Source organism: Microtus ochrogaster, chromosome 18, assembly GCF_000317375.1.
Source record: "Microtus ochrogaster isolate Prairie Vole_2 chromosome 18, MicOch1.0, whole genome shotgun sequence".
Classification (NCBI taxonomy): Eukaryota; Metazoa; Chordata; class Mammalia; order Rodentia; family Cricetidae; genus Microtus; species Microtus ochrogaster.
Window position 1 is genome coordinate 25,129,559 of NC_022020.1, and position 15,689 is coordinate 25,145,247.

General features: G+C 36.8%; 1 protein-coding gene across 8 annotated transcripts in view; it reads left to right on the top strand.

Annotated features, from left to right (window-relative positions):
- Positions 1-15,689, top strand: part of LOC101992219 (ankyrin repeat and KH domain-containing protein 1) — a 118,328-nt gene that overhangs the window by 36,982 nt on the left and 65,657 nt on the right. For all 8 annotated transcript variants that reach the window (XM_013349515.2, XM_013349518.2, XM_013349516.2 and 5 more), the window contains exons 6-10: positions 1,100-1,333; positions 3,641-3,735; positions 7,881-8,118; positions 8,367-8,558; positions 12,912-13,021. In XM_013349515.2, the coding sequence (XP_013204969.1) occupies positions 1,100-1,333; positions 3,641-3,735; positions 7,881-8,118; positions 8,367-8,558; positions 12,912-13,021 (869 nt within the window). The remainder of the gene's footprint in view (positions 1-1,099; positions 1,334-3,640; positions 3,736-7,880; positions 8,119-8,366; positions 8,559-12,911; positions 13,022-15,689) is intronic.

A 15,689-nucleotide genomic window follows, 5' to 3' on the forward strand; every position in this document is an offset into this window, starting at 1 on the left:
TAATTCTCATATTCCGATCAACCCATCTCTAATAATCTATGTAGCATCAGTCTTACCGGGAAAGATTCTAGCCTACATCCATCTGGGTCTGAGCTTCCTGCGTCTGCCTCAGAGAGCAGAGCTATTGCATCTGCCTGGGAGAGGGGAGCATGGCGTCTCTGAGCTCATTCCTCTTCCTCCCAGCATTCTGTTCTGTTTACTCCAACCACCTATGTTCTAACCAATAAAATGGGCCAAGGTAGTTTCTTTATTTTTTAACCAATGACCTTCCTCCATCATAAAATAAAATTCCAGCTTTATTAAGATGACTCATCCCGTGGAATTCATGTTTTAAGTGTGCAGTTCTAGAGGTTATGCAGTCTAATTTTAGATTACTTCTGTCACTATTGAAAGATCTCTACAGAGAACCAGGGTTCCAGTCTCAGTGCCCACATTTAGGCTCAAAACTATCCATAATTCCAGTGCCAGAGAATCTGATGCCCTCTTCTTACCTCCTCAAGCACCAGGCATACATGTGGTGCACGTACATACATATACATGACTGTGGGCAAAACACTCATAAATAAATCTAAAAAGATAATAAATAAGTAAAGGATCTCTACCCATTTGTGTTCTGTTCTTTAAGCAACCACTATTCTGTTTTTGACATTTAGATTTGCCTTTTCTATGCTTTTTATATTGTCTAGACAATTAAAATATGTAGCATTTTGTATTATGCTTTGAAGAAATTCTGTCAGAAAATAAAGATATGCTTTAAATTGATGACAGTAAAAAAAAAAAAAAAAAACTGAGATGGGGATGATTTTTTACATTTGTAGTTCCAGCTACTCCTGAAGTTGAGGCAAGAGAATTGTGAGTTCCAGACTAGTGTGGGTAACATGTGGAAAGACTAACAGGATGGGGGTGAAAGGAGAACATGTTTGTCTAGCATGTGTGAGACCATGAGTTGAATCTCTTGCACTTAAAAAAACAACAAACAAAGCATATAACTTGCAATTGTAGTTGTGGTTTATGTCAAGGAATTGGAGAGAGATAACTAGAACAGTAGTGTGACACATCTATTGTTAATTTTGTATATTTTTTTTTTGTTCTTTGTTAGGGAACACTGCACTTACTTATGCCTGTGCTGGAGGGTTTATCGACATTGTAAAAGTGCTACTTAATGAAGGTGCAAATATAGAAGACCATAATGAAAATGGACACACACCCCTAATGGAAGCAGCCAGTGCAGGTCACGTGGAAGTTGCCAGAGTTCTTCTAGATCACGGTGCAGGCATCAACACTCATTCTAATGAGTTCAAAGAAAGTGCTCTGACGCTTGCCTGCTACAAAGGTACCTTTTATGTCAGAATATTTATAATTGCTTTTATAACAACTTCAAATATTCAAGTATTGAGTATTTGGGTTAACTTCTATATTTTTTCTTTACCTGAGTATTTGAATTTATATTGTTTTTTTTCTTATGTTGTAAACTTATGTTACAAAACATATTGGAAAGCCTATTATTAACTGTGCTTTCTGTACTATCTTAATATATATTATTATTATTATTTTAATTCATTTAACTATGATGTCAACTTAGATTTAAGGATTTCCATTACTTAATACCCTTTGTTCTATATGATTTTTACATTGAAGTATTATACACAGATCTACTGATACACAGTTGGTGTAGAAAACCTGAAAAATATGTTTGTAGCACAAACAGAAATTTAAATGGCCTGTAATTACCATCTAAGGGGGAAAATGCATGTAAACAGTATTTTAGTATTTGTCCAGCGTATTTTTAAATGTTTTTAAAAATATACATATTTGTGAAATAAAAGTTTATCAGTTTTATAGTCTGTTTATTTTATTTAGTAGTATATCATAAATATTTACTCATCTCAGTAAATGTTCTTGTAACATATTTTTTAATGATCATATGCTATTTCAGTTAGACTTTCTAGATTGGTTTGCCTGCAAATACCACAAAACACAGTGTGATTTGTAAAGAAGAGAAACCTAAGCATAAACTGCCTTGTGTTAGTATTATAATTCATTTTTGTCATCAAGATCCAAGAGTGTTATTCTGCTGTACATCCTTGTGTATGTTTTCTCTCCTTAATGTTAATCTGTAGTCCAGGAGGCAGCTCGAGCCCAGCAGTACATACTTTAGGATAAGGAGGGTAAGAACAAAGTAGCAACAACCTTCCAATTTACTAGCTTCCTTTTAACAAGACTTTCTAGAAGCTTCACTTTGTAACTCTCACTCAGTTCCAAAGGCTCCCCTCTGCTACAAGGAAGGCTGGAAAATAATCTTAAAAGTTAGGCATGTTGCTCCCTAGCTAAAATCTAAGTCCTGTTTTTCAAGAGTAATAAGAATGGATGTTGAGTAGGGAACTCACAATCTCTGCCAAATAAATGAAATGTATACACCATAATTTCAATGGATACACCATAATTTCCTATTGTTGGACACTAATTGTTCCCAGCTTTTTACTGTTATTTTAAAACACCGTGATAACATCCTTGTGCAGAAATTTTTGCTTAGTCTCTGATTATTTCCTTAGGATAAATTCTGGAAGTGGAGTTGTTGGGTCAAAGAGTATGGATGCTTTTTAAGGCTTTTGATACATGCTTCCAAATTGCCTTCTAGAAAGGTTGGACTAGTTTACTAGGTGTCTCAGACCCCACTAGATTGTCCGAGAACCCCTTTACCCACCTTTCAGCCTCTCCAGTACCGGGCATTATCATTCTCTTTACTCTTTCCCATTTTGGTAGCTAAAATAATGATGTCTCATTTAGTATTTCTATCAGTTTACTATCCATTTATGTATCTTTTGAATTACCATTTTATATTCTCCACCTATTTTAACACTGAAATATTAGTATTTTTCTCATTAATTATTGAGGTTTTTTCATTTGGAATTTTTTTTTTTATATTTTTGGTTTTCGAGGCAGGGCTTCTCTGTAGCTTTGGAGCTTGTCCCAGAACTAGATCTTGTAGATCAGGCTGGCCTCGAACTCACAGAGATATCCGCCTGCCTCTGCCCGAGTGCTGGGATTAAAGGTGTGCACCATCACCTGTCTTCAATTGTTTTTAAATGGAGTTGATTTTGTGTGTCTGCTCATTGTCACAGTGTGGGTATGGTGATTTTAAAGCTGCTTTTCTAGATAATACGTTCTAATAAACTTTACCTGACTTTCTGTTTGATTCCAGTGTTTTGATAGTTTATGTAAATAAAATCAAAGAACAAGTAAGATTATTTTAACTAGAAATAAGTGATTTTGAAGGTCAGTCTTAGCCAAGCGATGATGGTGTATGCCTTTAATCCCAGCATTTGGGAGGCAGAGGCAGGTGGATCTCTGTGATTTTGAGGCCAGCCGGGTCTACAAAGTAAGTTCCAGGGCGGCCAAGACTGTTACACAGAGAAACCCTATCTTGAAAAAAAAAAGTCAGTCTTTAAAACTTAGGTAGTATGACCTTTTTGAGAGTCTGCCTACTTAATTGTTTTCAGTTGGCTTTGTAAAACTGTCATTAATTTATTAAATTCAAATGAAAGCTTCATAGATTATATATAGACATGTGAAAATAAAACTCTTCAATTTAATACTTATGCATTCAATTGATAGTCAATTCTTTAACCTTATTTTTAAGGCCATTTGGATATGGTTCGATTTCTGCTTGAAGCTGGTGCAGATCAAGAGCATAAAACTGATGAGATGCATACTGCCTTAATGGAGGCTTGCATGGTAATTTAATTGTGATCACTTGAAATTTTGTGGGAAAAATCCATATATTTGTGTGAGAATTATTATCGTTACTGTTGTTTCTGGTGTGTGTGTATGCGTGTGTGCGTGCACATGCATGCATGAAGGTACATAAGCCTTTTGAAACCCACAGGACAAACAAACATCAGTCTTAATTGTAGAGGTAGGGTCTCTCTTACTGACCTGGAACCTCCTAAGTAGAATAGGCAGGTTTGCTTTGAGCTTCTGTGATCTGAATATCTCCACCTCACTATTGTGTACCAACAAACCTAGAGTTTTATTTGTGTTTTTGTTTTTTGTTTGTTGTTGTTGTTTTACTGTGGGTTCTGGTGACCAAACTTATGTTCTTATTCTTACAAGGCAACCACTTCAAGTGAGTCCAGTCTCACTAAAAATTGTTAAACATTGGCTTGTATTTTTCACTGAATTTTAAGTTTAAAAAAAAAAACTAGTAATGCTTTAATATATGGACTTTTAAAGGGTGATAGCAACGGGTAATCTTTTTCCCCTGCTTGGTTTTTTTCTTCCTTCCTTCCTTCCTTCCTTCCTTCCTTCCTTCCTTCCTTCCTTCCTTCCTTCCTTCCTTCCTTCCTTCCTTCCTTCCTTCCTTCCGTTCTTTCTTGTTTTGTTTTTGTGACGGTTTCTCTTTAACTTTGGTACCTGTCATGGATCTCTATGTAGACCAGGCGGGCCTCAAATTTAGAGATCTGCCTGTCTCTGCTTCCTGGGTGCTGGGATTAAAGGCATGCATCTAGCATAACTAGTCATCTTAATGTAACATTTTTAGGGCTTTGTTTTGTTTTGTTTTTCTCAAGACAGGGTTTCTCTGTGTAGCCCTTGCTGTCCTGGAGCTCTTTGTAGACCAGGTTAGCCTTGAACTCACAGAGATGTGCCTACCTCTCCCTCTCAAGTACTGGGTTAAAGGCACCACATGGCTCTTTTTTTTTTTAAATAGTATGTACAGGTGTATTTCCTGCATGTATTTCAGTGCACCATGTGTGTATAGTGCCCATGGAGTTCAGAAAAAGTTGTCAGGTCCTCTGGAACTAGAGTCTGAGTCTTGAATTAAACCTGGGTTTTTTGGAAGAGCAGCCAGTGCTCTTAACTGCTGATCTGCAGCCCAAATATATTAGTAAAACTCTTAATTTTTGAGATGTTAATCATTGAGATTTCTGATATGCATATCTGTTGTTTTTTTGTTTTGTTTTGTTTTGTTTTCTTATTGGTTTCACATTAGCCCACATAGGTCTGAAGCAGAAGCTACACCTTACTATGATCCTCCCTGTCTCCGTTTCATGAGTGCTGGGATTACAGGTTGTAAGCTATCATGCCCCACTCTCTACATTTTTACTCATATTAAAATCCTATAAAGCAGGCCTATGAGTTGGTTCAACTAGGAAAAACTTGATATACAAGCTAAATAACCTAAAGCACGATGGAAGGTTCTATTGAGAACTGGATACTCAGTTCATTGGCCTGTTTGTTTATTGAATAGATAATTTGTGAGGTGTTTCTTTTCCTCCAGATGTATTTATTTTACATATATGAATGTTTTTCAGGTATGTATCTCTGTAATATATGTATGCCCAGTGCCAACAAGGATCAGAAGATTGTATCAGATTTCTGGAACTGCAGTTGTGTGTGATTGTGAGCCACCATGTGGATGCTGGGATTTGAACCTCTGTAGAGTAGCAAATTCTCTAAACCTCTGAGCCATTTATCTATATCTCTAGCTCTGATTTGTGCGATTTTGATGCTTTAATGTTTTTGGGTTTTTTGTTTATTTTCTTTTTTGTTTTTTGTTTTTGTCGTTGGTTTTGGTAGTTTTTTGTTTGACTTTGTTGTTGTGTTTTGTTTTTGAGACAGGGTTTCACTGTGTTCCCTGGCTGGCCTAGATCTTGATATGTAGACCAGGCTGGCCTCAAACTCACTTTCCTCTGTCTCCTGAATGCTAGGATTATTTTTTTTTCAGTTCTTAAATATAAAGTCCCCTAGTTTTGACATTTGTGTTAAAAGTAATTAAAATTTGGCCAAGGGTCCATGAGATAGCTCAGCAGATAATGGTGCTTGCCACAAATTTGAGTTTGACCCACATGATGAAAACAGAGAACCAGCCCCTACAAGTTGTGCTCTGTCCTCTGACCTGCACGCATATTCTTGTTCTTTTCTTTCCCAACAACCCCTTTTTCCTCTCTTCCCCCAGTATAAAATACATTAAAATATAATAAAAAATAAACTAAGGAAATTCTATATACTCTAAAAATAATTAAATCTGAAATGTTGAATTTCAGTATTCATCCCTTCTATTATGTCGATCCATGGTTTTGAATTCAAGGTTTTAGTACCATAGTGTGTGCGTGTGTGTTTGTGTGTGTGTGAGACTTGCCAGAGGAAGCCAGAAGAGGGTGCTGGATTCTCTGGAACTGGATGTATAGCCAGCCAGTTGTCAGCTGCCATGTGGATGCTGAAAATTGAACCCAGCACTGGAAAGAGCATCCAGTGCTCTTAGTCCAGGAACAATCTCTTCAGTCACCCAAATTTAATTTGTATTAGGGTTATTGTGATCATTTTTGAAATGTAGAATGATATAACATGCTTGTAACACATATTAAAGCCAATATAATGTTTAAAGTTAAGAATTTAAAACTGAGGACTGAGAATCTGGAGAGATGACTCAGAGATTAAGTGTCAAAGTCTCTGTTCTATTACTGTAAAGAGACACCATGACCGAGGTAACTTTTAGAAAAGAAAGCATTTAATTGGGGCTCGCTTATAGTTTCAGAAGGTTGTCTGTTATCATCATGGCAGGAATATACTAGCATGTATGGTACTAGTGCAGTGACTAAGAGCTACATCCTGATCTATAGGCATCAGGCAGAGAGAGAGACAGCAAAAACTCTTGTTCTGGTGTGGGCTTTTGAAATCTCAGGGCCCAACCCCAGTGACACACCTCCTCCAACAAGGCCACAATTCCTAATCCTATGCAAACATTCCACCCACTAAGGCCTAGACATTCAAACATACGAATCTGTGGTGGCTGGTCTTGTCTAAACAACCACAGAGTGCTTAGTGCTCACACAGAGGACCTAAGCTCAGATCCCAGCACCCATGTGGTGACTCATAACTTGCTGTAATTCTAACTTTAGAGGATTCAGTGCCCTCTGGCCTCCTGGCACATGGTGCCCTTAAACTCACTGGCATACAAATACACACATAAAAATAAATCTTTAAAACAAAAAAAAAATGAGGTCTAGAGAGGAGCTCAGTGGTTAAAATATGGGCTTAGCATATGTAAGACCCTAATAATTTATGTGCGAATATAAGCTTTGTTTTTAAAATATTCTTTGCCTTGGTATAACAGGTTGCTATGAAGCAAAGATAGAGCAATACTAATCCATAGGGATTTAGCTAAGTGACAAAATCCCAATTGGTAATGATTTCACAGTTCATTATGTTGGGGTTTTTTTTGGGGGGGGGTGTTGTTTGTTTGTTATTTTGATCAAGCTTTCCTTTCTAAGGAAGATCTAATACAGTTTCTACATTTGAAAATAGAAACCCTCTATATTTGAGAATATGGTTATATTTGAGCCGATAGTTTTATGAACAGTAATTCTTTTTGAGGTACTGTTCACTGAATTCAGTAGTTTTTCTGAACTTCAAAAACTATAAAAATTCAAAGTTATTTGGAAGTGACTATTTGTTATCTGGTCGGATTTGTTCTAGAAAATTTCGCACTTTGTGAAAATGAAGGTAAACATTTAACTTAGTAAATTATTTATTAAATTATTTTAAGATTTTATTTTATGTTAATTCGTGTTTTGCCTGCATGTATGTCTGTGTGAGTGTATTGGATCCTGGAATTACAGACATTTTTGAGCTGCCATGTGGTTGGTTATTAGGAATTGAACCCAGTCAGTGCTCTTAACCACTGAGCCATCTCTCCAACCCCTTAAACGTTTAAAAAATAGTATTAATGGATGTTAGGTGAGGTTCAGGTGGCATGATAATAATGCGTGTAATCTAGCCTATGTCGGCTAATCTGTCTTTAGACCCTTATTTGCCTTCCACTTTAAAAAAGCAAAACATAAAACTACAGAGTTCTTTGTTTTATCTCTGAACATCTTCAGGATGGGCATGTAGAAGTGGCACGTTTGCTTTTGGACAGTGGCGCTCAAGTGAATATGCCTGCGGATTCCTTTGAGTCTCCGTTGACTCTGGCTGCTTGTGGTGGACATGTTGAATTGGCAGCGCTGCTTATTGAAAGAGGAGCAAATCTTGAAGAAGTTAATGATGAAGGATATACGCCCTTGATGGAAGCTGCTCGGGAAGGGCATGAAGAGATGGTGGCACTGCTCTTAGCACAAGGTAAAGCCATTGTACATTTTAAAGATTAATGTCCTTGTGTGTTTTGTGTATCAGTTGAAATCGATACTGTTTTTGCACTGATGAGAAAATAAATTTTCTGTAGCCTAGGTAGGCCTTGAACTTTGAATCTTACAAAATTCTCCGTACTCTAGAGGGAACAGCCTAAGCAGAGGTGGTAGGTGATTATCATCTTATTTGAACACTGTATTATAATTCTCTTTTGGCTAGTTCTTTTGTTGTGCTTTCAGGTGCAAATATAAATGCCCAGACAGAAGAAACCCAGGAAACTGCTCTTACCTTGGCTTGCTGTGGAGGCTTTTCTGAAGTTGCAGATTTTCTGATTAAGGCAGGGGCTGACATAGAACTTGGCTGCTCCACACCTCTCATGGAGGCTTCTCAAGAGGGACACCTGGAGTTGGTTAAATATTTGCTGGCTGCTGGTATGTGGCTTTAAAAATGCCTTTGTCATAGAAAGAAAAATACAAACAATAATCTATTTATATGTGTCAAATCTAAAAACAATTGAACTAAGAAATACAGAGTACAGAGGTGAATACCAGAGTCTATGGATAATGTAAGAGGATTAAGAACCTACAGCAAAAAAGGAAGTGTTGTGAAAGAGTGCCAAGGCTCAGTGACTTACTTTCTTCACAGAATGGTAATGGTGTTGTTTAAGAGTAATGGAGTGTCTTATTTTTTAAAAATTTTATATATATAGAGAGAATGAGAATGTAAATGCAGTCATGTGTGTGCCACCTGTGGAAGTGAGAGGACAGCCTTGATTGTGTTTTTCCAGTGAGGATTTTAGTAATTGAACTCAGGTTGTTAGGCTTGTGCCTAAAGTGCTTCACTTGCTAAGCCATCTCTTCATCTCCTAATTCAAAACTTCTAATACAAACAGACTGGGTGTTTTTATCACCAAGAAATAATGCATGTCAGGTGATAGATAATAATTAACATGATTTGATTATTTTAGTCTGTTCTTAACATTGTTCCCCATAAATGTATACAAATATTGACTGTCTATTAGCAATAAAATTAGAGTTAAGGATGTAGATTGGTGTTAGAGAGCTGATTAGTATGCATTAAGCTCCGGGTTTGTTAGCTTATTGTGCATCTATAGTCTCAGATACTAGGGAGGCTAAAGATAGAATATCACCTCAGCCCAGCAGTGTGAAGCTAGCCTAAGCAATAATATTCTAAGACCTTGTCTTTAATAAACTTCTTACTGTTGCTAGTATTTCCTTATAATTGTAAGGGCTCTTATAAACTCTCCATTCTTTTCTTTTAGAAGAAAAGTTAATTCTTCCTGCTTAGTTGTTTTGGCATAGTCATGGCTATGGCATGATATTATAAACCTGTTCATTTTTTGACATTTCTGAGTTGCCTTAAAAAGAAAATAAAGGTATTGGTGTGGTGATGGCTCTGATAAAGCACTTGCCATATAAGCATGAGGGTGACACCCATACCACCTATGTAAAAGCTGGGTGGGCCCAAGGCCACCATGTAACCTCAAGGATGGGGAAGTGGAGACAGGGAATCTGCAGAGCAAGGTGGACTATGGCAAGCTTCAGATTCAGTGAAATATTCTGCCTCAATAAATAGAATAATCAAAGAAGACACCCAGTGCCATTGTTTGGCCTTTACAAACGTTCGCAAATACGTTCTACATATATGTGTACATACACATATGTACACTGTTGCACACCATAGTCACATACATAGACCCAAAAAAAGTGGGAAATAATTTTGTTGGCAAAGTACTTGTTTCAAATATTTGCACTTCATTCTTTGTTAAGTAATATAAAACAATAAGTATTACTTGATAATATATGTTGTCTGTAGGATATGCCAGAAAAAAATGGGTCCAAATAGAGATAAATTTTTGCCTTTTAACAGTATTATTGACTTTCTCATTTTATCCAGGTATGATTCATTGTTTAAAGCTGAAGTCTGATATGGCAGTACATGCCTGTAATCTCCACATTGGAAAGGTAGAAGCAGGAGGATTCAGCCTGGTTTATAGATTAAGTTCTAGGCCAACCAGAGCTACATAGTGAGACCTTGTCTTAAACAACACAAAGAGAATTTTATATAGGTGGAATCAGGAGTTCAAGACTATCTTTGGCCACATAAGAGCATGGTTGAGATTCATGAGATCATGGAACCACAAACCCAAAACAAAACCAAAGAACTTACTGAATATTAGATATTTTACTCAGCTTTTGTATTGTCTCTATTAATGCCTCTAGTCATTGTGCTATAAAAAAAAATTAGTTGGATGTGGTGGTGCATGCTTTTAATCTGAGCACTAAGGAGGCTGAGGTAGGTAGATCTCTGATTTCAAAGCCAACTTGGTCTACACAGCAAGTTGCAGACCCTGTGTAAAGTGAGATCCTGTGTGAAAAGAAAGAAACAATATTAAACATTATTGTTTGGTTTATTTATTTGAGTTTGGGTCTCAGTATATATCTCTGTTGGCTCTTAGCTCAGCCTTCTGGGAAGCATACTTGGCTTAAACACATTTTTTTTTTTAAATTCTGAAACTAACTGATGCACAGTTCCTACATAATCTTACTAGGCTAAACCTAGCTAGCATTCAGTAATTAAGCCTAGAGCTCCTGGCATTACTCTTTGTTGTATCTCGGTTGACTGAGGCATTTGTCTCATACTTGGCACTTGTTGCTACTTGAAGGATATTAGTTCTCAGAGCTCTCCAATTAGAATGATGATTCCAACATCAACCAATTTTTTTTTTTTTTTGACTTTGGTTTGAGTGAGTTTTGTTTTCTATGACAGACTCTTGTAAAGGACAGGCTGATCTTGACCTTGCTGTTGCTCTTCATCTTTCTGCTTTCACTTCCCAAGTTGGGGTCACAGGTGTGCCCCACCATGTTCAGTTTGTTACCCCTCCAATTTTAATTCATGGCCAGTTTTTTTTACATGTATATACTTACCACTTTCCCCATTTAATTTTTTTTCGATTTTATTGATTATGTATACAATATTCTGCCTACATGTATGTTTGCACACCAGAATAGGGCCCCAAATTTCATTACAGGTGGTTGTGAGCCACCATGTGGTTTCTGCGAATTGAACTCAGGACCTCTGGAAGAGCAGCCAGTGCTCTTAACCCTCTTTAGCCATCCTTACAGTTTCCAGTTTTCATTATTTTTGAACATTGTTTTAGTTTAAAATAATTTTACCTGGTTTATCATTGTTGGTTTTTCGAAACAGGGTTTCTCTGTGTAACAGCCCTGGCTGCCCTTGAACTCACCCTAGACCAGGCTGGCCTCAAACTCACAGAGATCGCCTGCGTCTGCAGAGTGCTGGAATTAAAGGCATACGCCACCACTACCCAGCTCATTTTTCTTATATTTTCATGAATTAATGGTTAGTTCTAGAGGGAAACTCAGTTGTATTCAAGTAGAATTTTTAAAACTGGAAAGACCTTTTTGGTGACATTTTTATAATTTCTTTCATGAATATCTAGTTTTTTTAGTGTCTGGTTTTTCCTCTATTTTTTCTCTTATGGTATCATTCATTTGCCATCATCATAGTTTAGGTCCCTTGGATCATGAGAGGTTGCAAAGTAGGGATATGCTACAACTATATTGTTCCATTCTTGCTTATTAGTTGGGATTTCCTGTTAAAAGAATTCTACCCTTAATCAGAATTTGGTAGGAATTCATGTAGCAATGATTAGATAAAGTTTGGCTTCGTTTTTCTCCCTTTTTATTTATACATTTCCAGAAATAATGAGATGAAACCCTAGTATCTTTCAGAAGTACCTAGTGTAGTCGTGGGAAAGGAGTGTTCCATTCTTTGGTTTACTTATTTATTTATTTTAATTTTATTTTTCTAGACAGGGTTTCTCTGTGTAGCTCTGGCTGTCCTGGAACTTGATCTGTAGACGAGGCTGGCTGTGAACTCACAGAGGCCTGCCTCTCCCTCCCAAGTGCTAAGATTAAAGGTGTGCACTACCACTGCTCGGCCTCTTCAGTGTTTCTTAAAATTACTATTTGTGTGCATATACATGCATGTGTCTGTGTGTATGTGCGTGAATGCGTGGCCACAAATATACCACAGTATGCATTTGAAGATCAGAGGACAGCTTTGTTGAAGTCAGTTTTCTTCTTCTACCTTTGTAGATTCCACTGATCAAACACATGTTGTCAGACTTGTGTGGCACTGTTAGCCTGCAGAGCTATCTTACCAGCCTTTACTTTTAGGATTCTTTGGGCTCCAGTACTTTTTAGTTGGTAGGGTTAGGAAATACATATTTTCTTAAACATTTAAAAACTGTGTCATAAATTTATTGTTTGTACTTCTAATTTAGAATCACAAGGTTTTTATTTCACTTAAATAATTCATGTTTTCTCTTAGCAGCAAGAAAAATTTCCATTCTTAACCAAATAATTATTCACCTGATTTGTACCATAATATTCATAGAACTGTTTCAGAAAACAAACCAATATTGATAGCAATATGAATATTTACTGTTTAAATTTTTTGTTTTTGTATCTAGTACTTAAGGTATCTTTTGTCAGATATACAGGTAAATTTTTCTGCTATAAAATGATTTGCTTTATTGCTTTGATGTAAGGCAAAACACATTTTTGTGAAGTTTAGTTAAAGGAAATAAGAGACCAAAAGGGAAAATATGAGTATATAACTGTATTTTTGTGGTGTTTTCACATTTTGAATTCTTCAGTTTCATCATATTGTAAAATTGGGCTGTATATAATTCCATAACTCCAGGGTAAATGTGTGATTTTATTTTATTTTTCTAGGTGCTAATGTGCATGCTACCACAGCAACAGGAGACACAGCTCTAACCTATGCTTGTGAAAATGGACATACAGATGTTGCAGATGTTTTACTTCAAGCAGGGGCCCATTTAGTAAGCTATTTTTAATTTCAAATATTTCTACATTAATGCTAATATTTACTCATAGCTACCATTTAGAAAAACATTGGTAATCATCAATAATTTGTACATTTTTGAATAAAATTAGAATTGGTAGTATGGCTTTGACTCAATGACTTGACAACTTGAGTTTGATGACCAGAACCCTACATGGTAGAAAAATAAAAAAGAGAGATAACTAACCTCAAAAGTTGTCCTCAAACCTCATGTGTGCATGTGTGTGAGTGTGTGTGAGTGTGTGCACGCATACACACACAGATTCATTTGAATAAGCCAAACCTCTGGTCACCTGTAAGTTGTTGGATATAGTAAATCCATTTGAAAATGTTTAATAGAAAATACTGTTTCTTTTCTTAGATATTAGTTTCTCATCCTACCCTCATTTAACCTTATACTTTTAAAACTGCTATTTATGGGGCTGGAGAGATGACTCAGTGGTTAAGAGCATTGCCTGCTCTTACAAAGGTCCTGAGTTCAATTCCCGGCAACCACATGGTGGCTCACAACCATCTGTAATGAGGTGCCCTCTTCTGGCCTGCAGACATTCATACACACAGCTAGAATATTGTATACATAATAAATAAATAAATATTTTTTAAAAACTGCTATTTATTGCATTTATCATAAAATTCAGTGATGTATTCACAGAATAAAGTAACTTGTCAATTCACTTTGGGTGATTCATTTTCTCTGATGACAAACATTTAAAAGCAAAGCTGCTTCTGAGGATATAGTTGACAGGTAGAGTGCCTGCCTGACATGTGTAAGGCTGCAGTATGACAGAAGCTGATACTGTTCATCATCCTAACAACATTACTATGTTCTGATTTTCCTGTCCTTTTGTATTTGGCTTTTTATAATATCAAATTAAATGGGAAGTTCATATGCTTAGAGCTATGGAAAATTATAAGCCAGGCAGTAGTGGTGTACGCCTTTAATCCCAGCACTCGAGAGGCAGAGGCAGAGGCAGAGGCAGAGGCAGACAGATCTTCTATGAGTTTGAGGCCAACATAGTCTACATAATGAGTTCCAGGACAGCCAGGGTCACACAGAAACCCTCTCAGTGGGGGAGGGAACTATGGAAAATTATAAATAATACAATGACTAGTTATAATACTTGGCATGTCCGAGAGACATCCATAGCTAGAAATCTGTAAATTTTAGGAGTTTCACTTATTTTGATAAACCAATACAATTACCTTTTAATTATTTCCGTAACATTGTTGGAAAATAATTAGTAAGGTAGGGGTATAATATGGTAATACTATTATACTACTATTATATTATACTACTATACTATTATACATTTCTACTAATTCTAAAAGATTTATTATTTTTTATGTATACAGTATTCTGTGTGCATATATGCCTACACACCAGAAGAGGACACCAGATCTTCCTATAGATGGTTACAAACCAACATGTGGTTGCTGGGAATTGAACTCAGGACTCTGGAAGAGCAGCCAGTGTTCTTAACCTCAGAGCCATCTCTCCAGGCCCCATTTCTACTAATTCTAAATACTGTAATGATAATCATTATTATTTTGGTTTATTAAGATGGTTTTGCTGTGTTTTTCTGATTGGTGTGATGCTATTTTATAGACCCAGACTCTTTTCTTAATTGCCCACAAGTTGGCATTATAGACTGGTATCACCACATCTCAAGCATTCATTTTTCTTAATAAATATGTTTTTAAAATTGAATTATTATTGCATAATAAATGTGTAAGTGCCACAGAAGACACCTTTTGGGAGTTAGTTTTCTGTCATGGGATCTGGAGATTAAGCTAGAATATCAGGTTTGTGTGACAAGCACTTACCTGTTAAGCCATCTTGTCAACCTATTCGTGTGTGTGTGTGTGTGTGTGTGTGTGTGTGTGTAGTGTGTAGTGTAGCCAGGCAGGAAGTATAGGTGGGGCAACCAGACTAGGAGAAAGCTGCGAACAGAAAAGGCAGACAGATGCAGTCACCAGCCAGACGCAGAGGAAGCAAGATGAGAATGCCTCGCTGATAATATGGGTTAATTTGAGTTGTAAGAGCTAGTTAACAATAACCCTGCACTAATCAGCCAAACAGTTAATAATTAATATGAGCCTTTGTGTTATTCTTTGGAACTGAACAGCTGCAGGATCGGGTGGAACAGAAATTTCTGTCTACAAAGGCTGCGGTTTCTGTCCTCAGAAACTTCCATCTATACTCCTGCCTTGACTCTGTATGTGTGTCATCTAGTCCAGTTTGTAGAATGACTGCCTAGTATACCTAAGGCTTCAATTTTGATCCCCAGCACAGCATAAACCAGGTGTCAGTGCACACACCTCAAAGCAGGAACTTAAGGCAGGAGCATCAGAGCTTTGAGGACACGGCAAGTTCAGGGAAAGCCTTGGTAATATGATACCATATTACAAAACAAAACACATAACTTGGGTTCTTTTTTTCCTTAAAGATGTATTTTTATTATTTTATTTTAAATTGTGTATGTGTGTGTTTTGAAGGCGGGTTATGCACACAGTGTCCATGGAGACCAGAGATATCAGATTATTTTGGAGCTGGAGTTAGAGGCAATTGTGAACTGTTAGTGTGAGTGCTGGAACTGAACTTCTGTCCTCTGCAAGAATAGTATGTGCTCAGCCAGGCGGTGGTG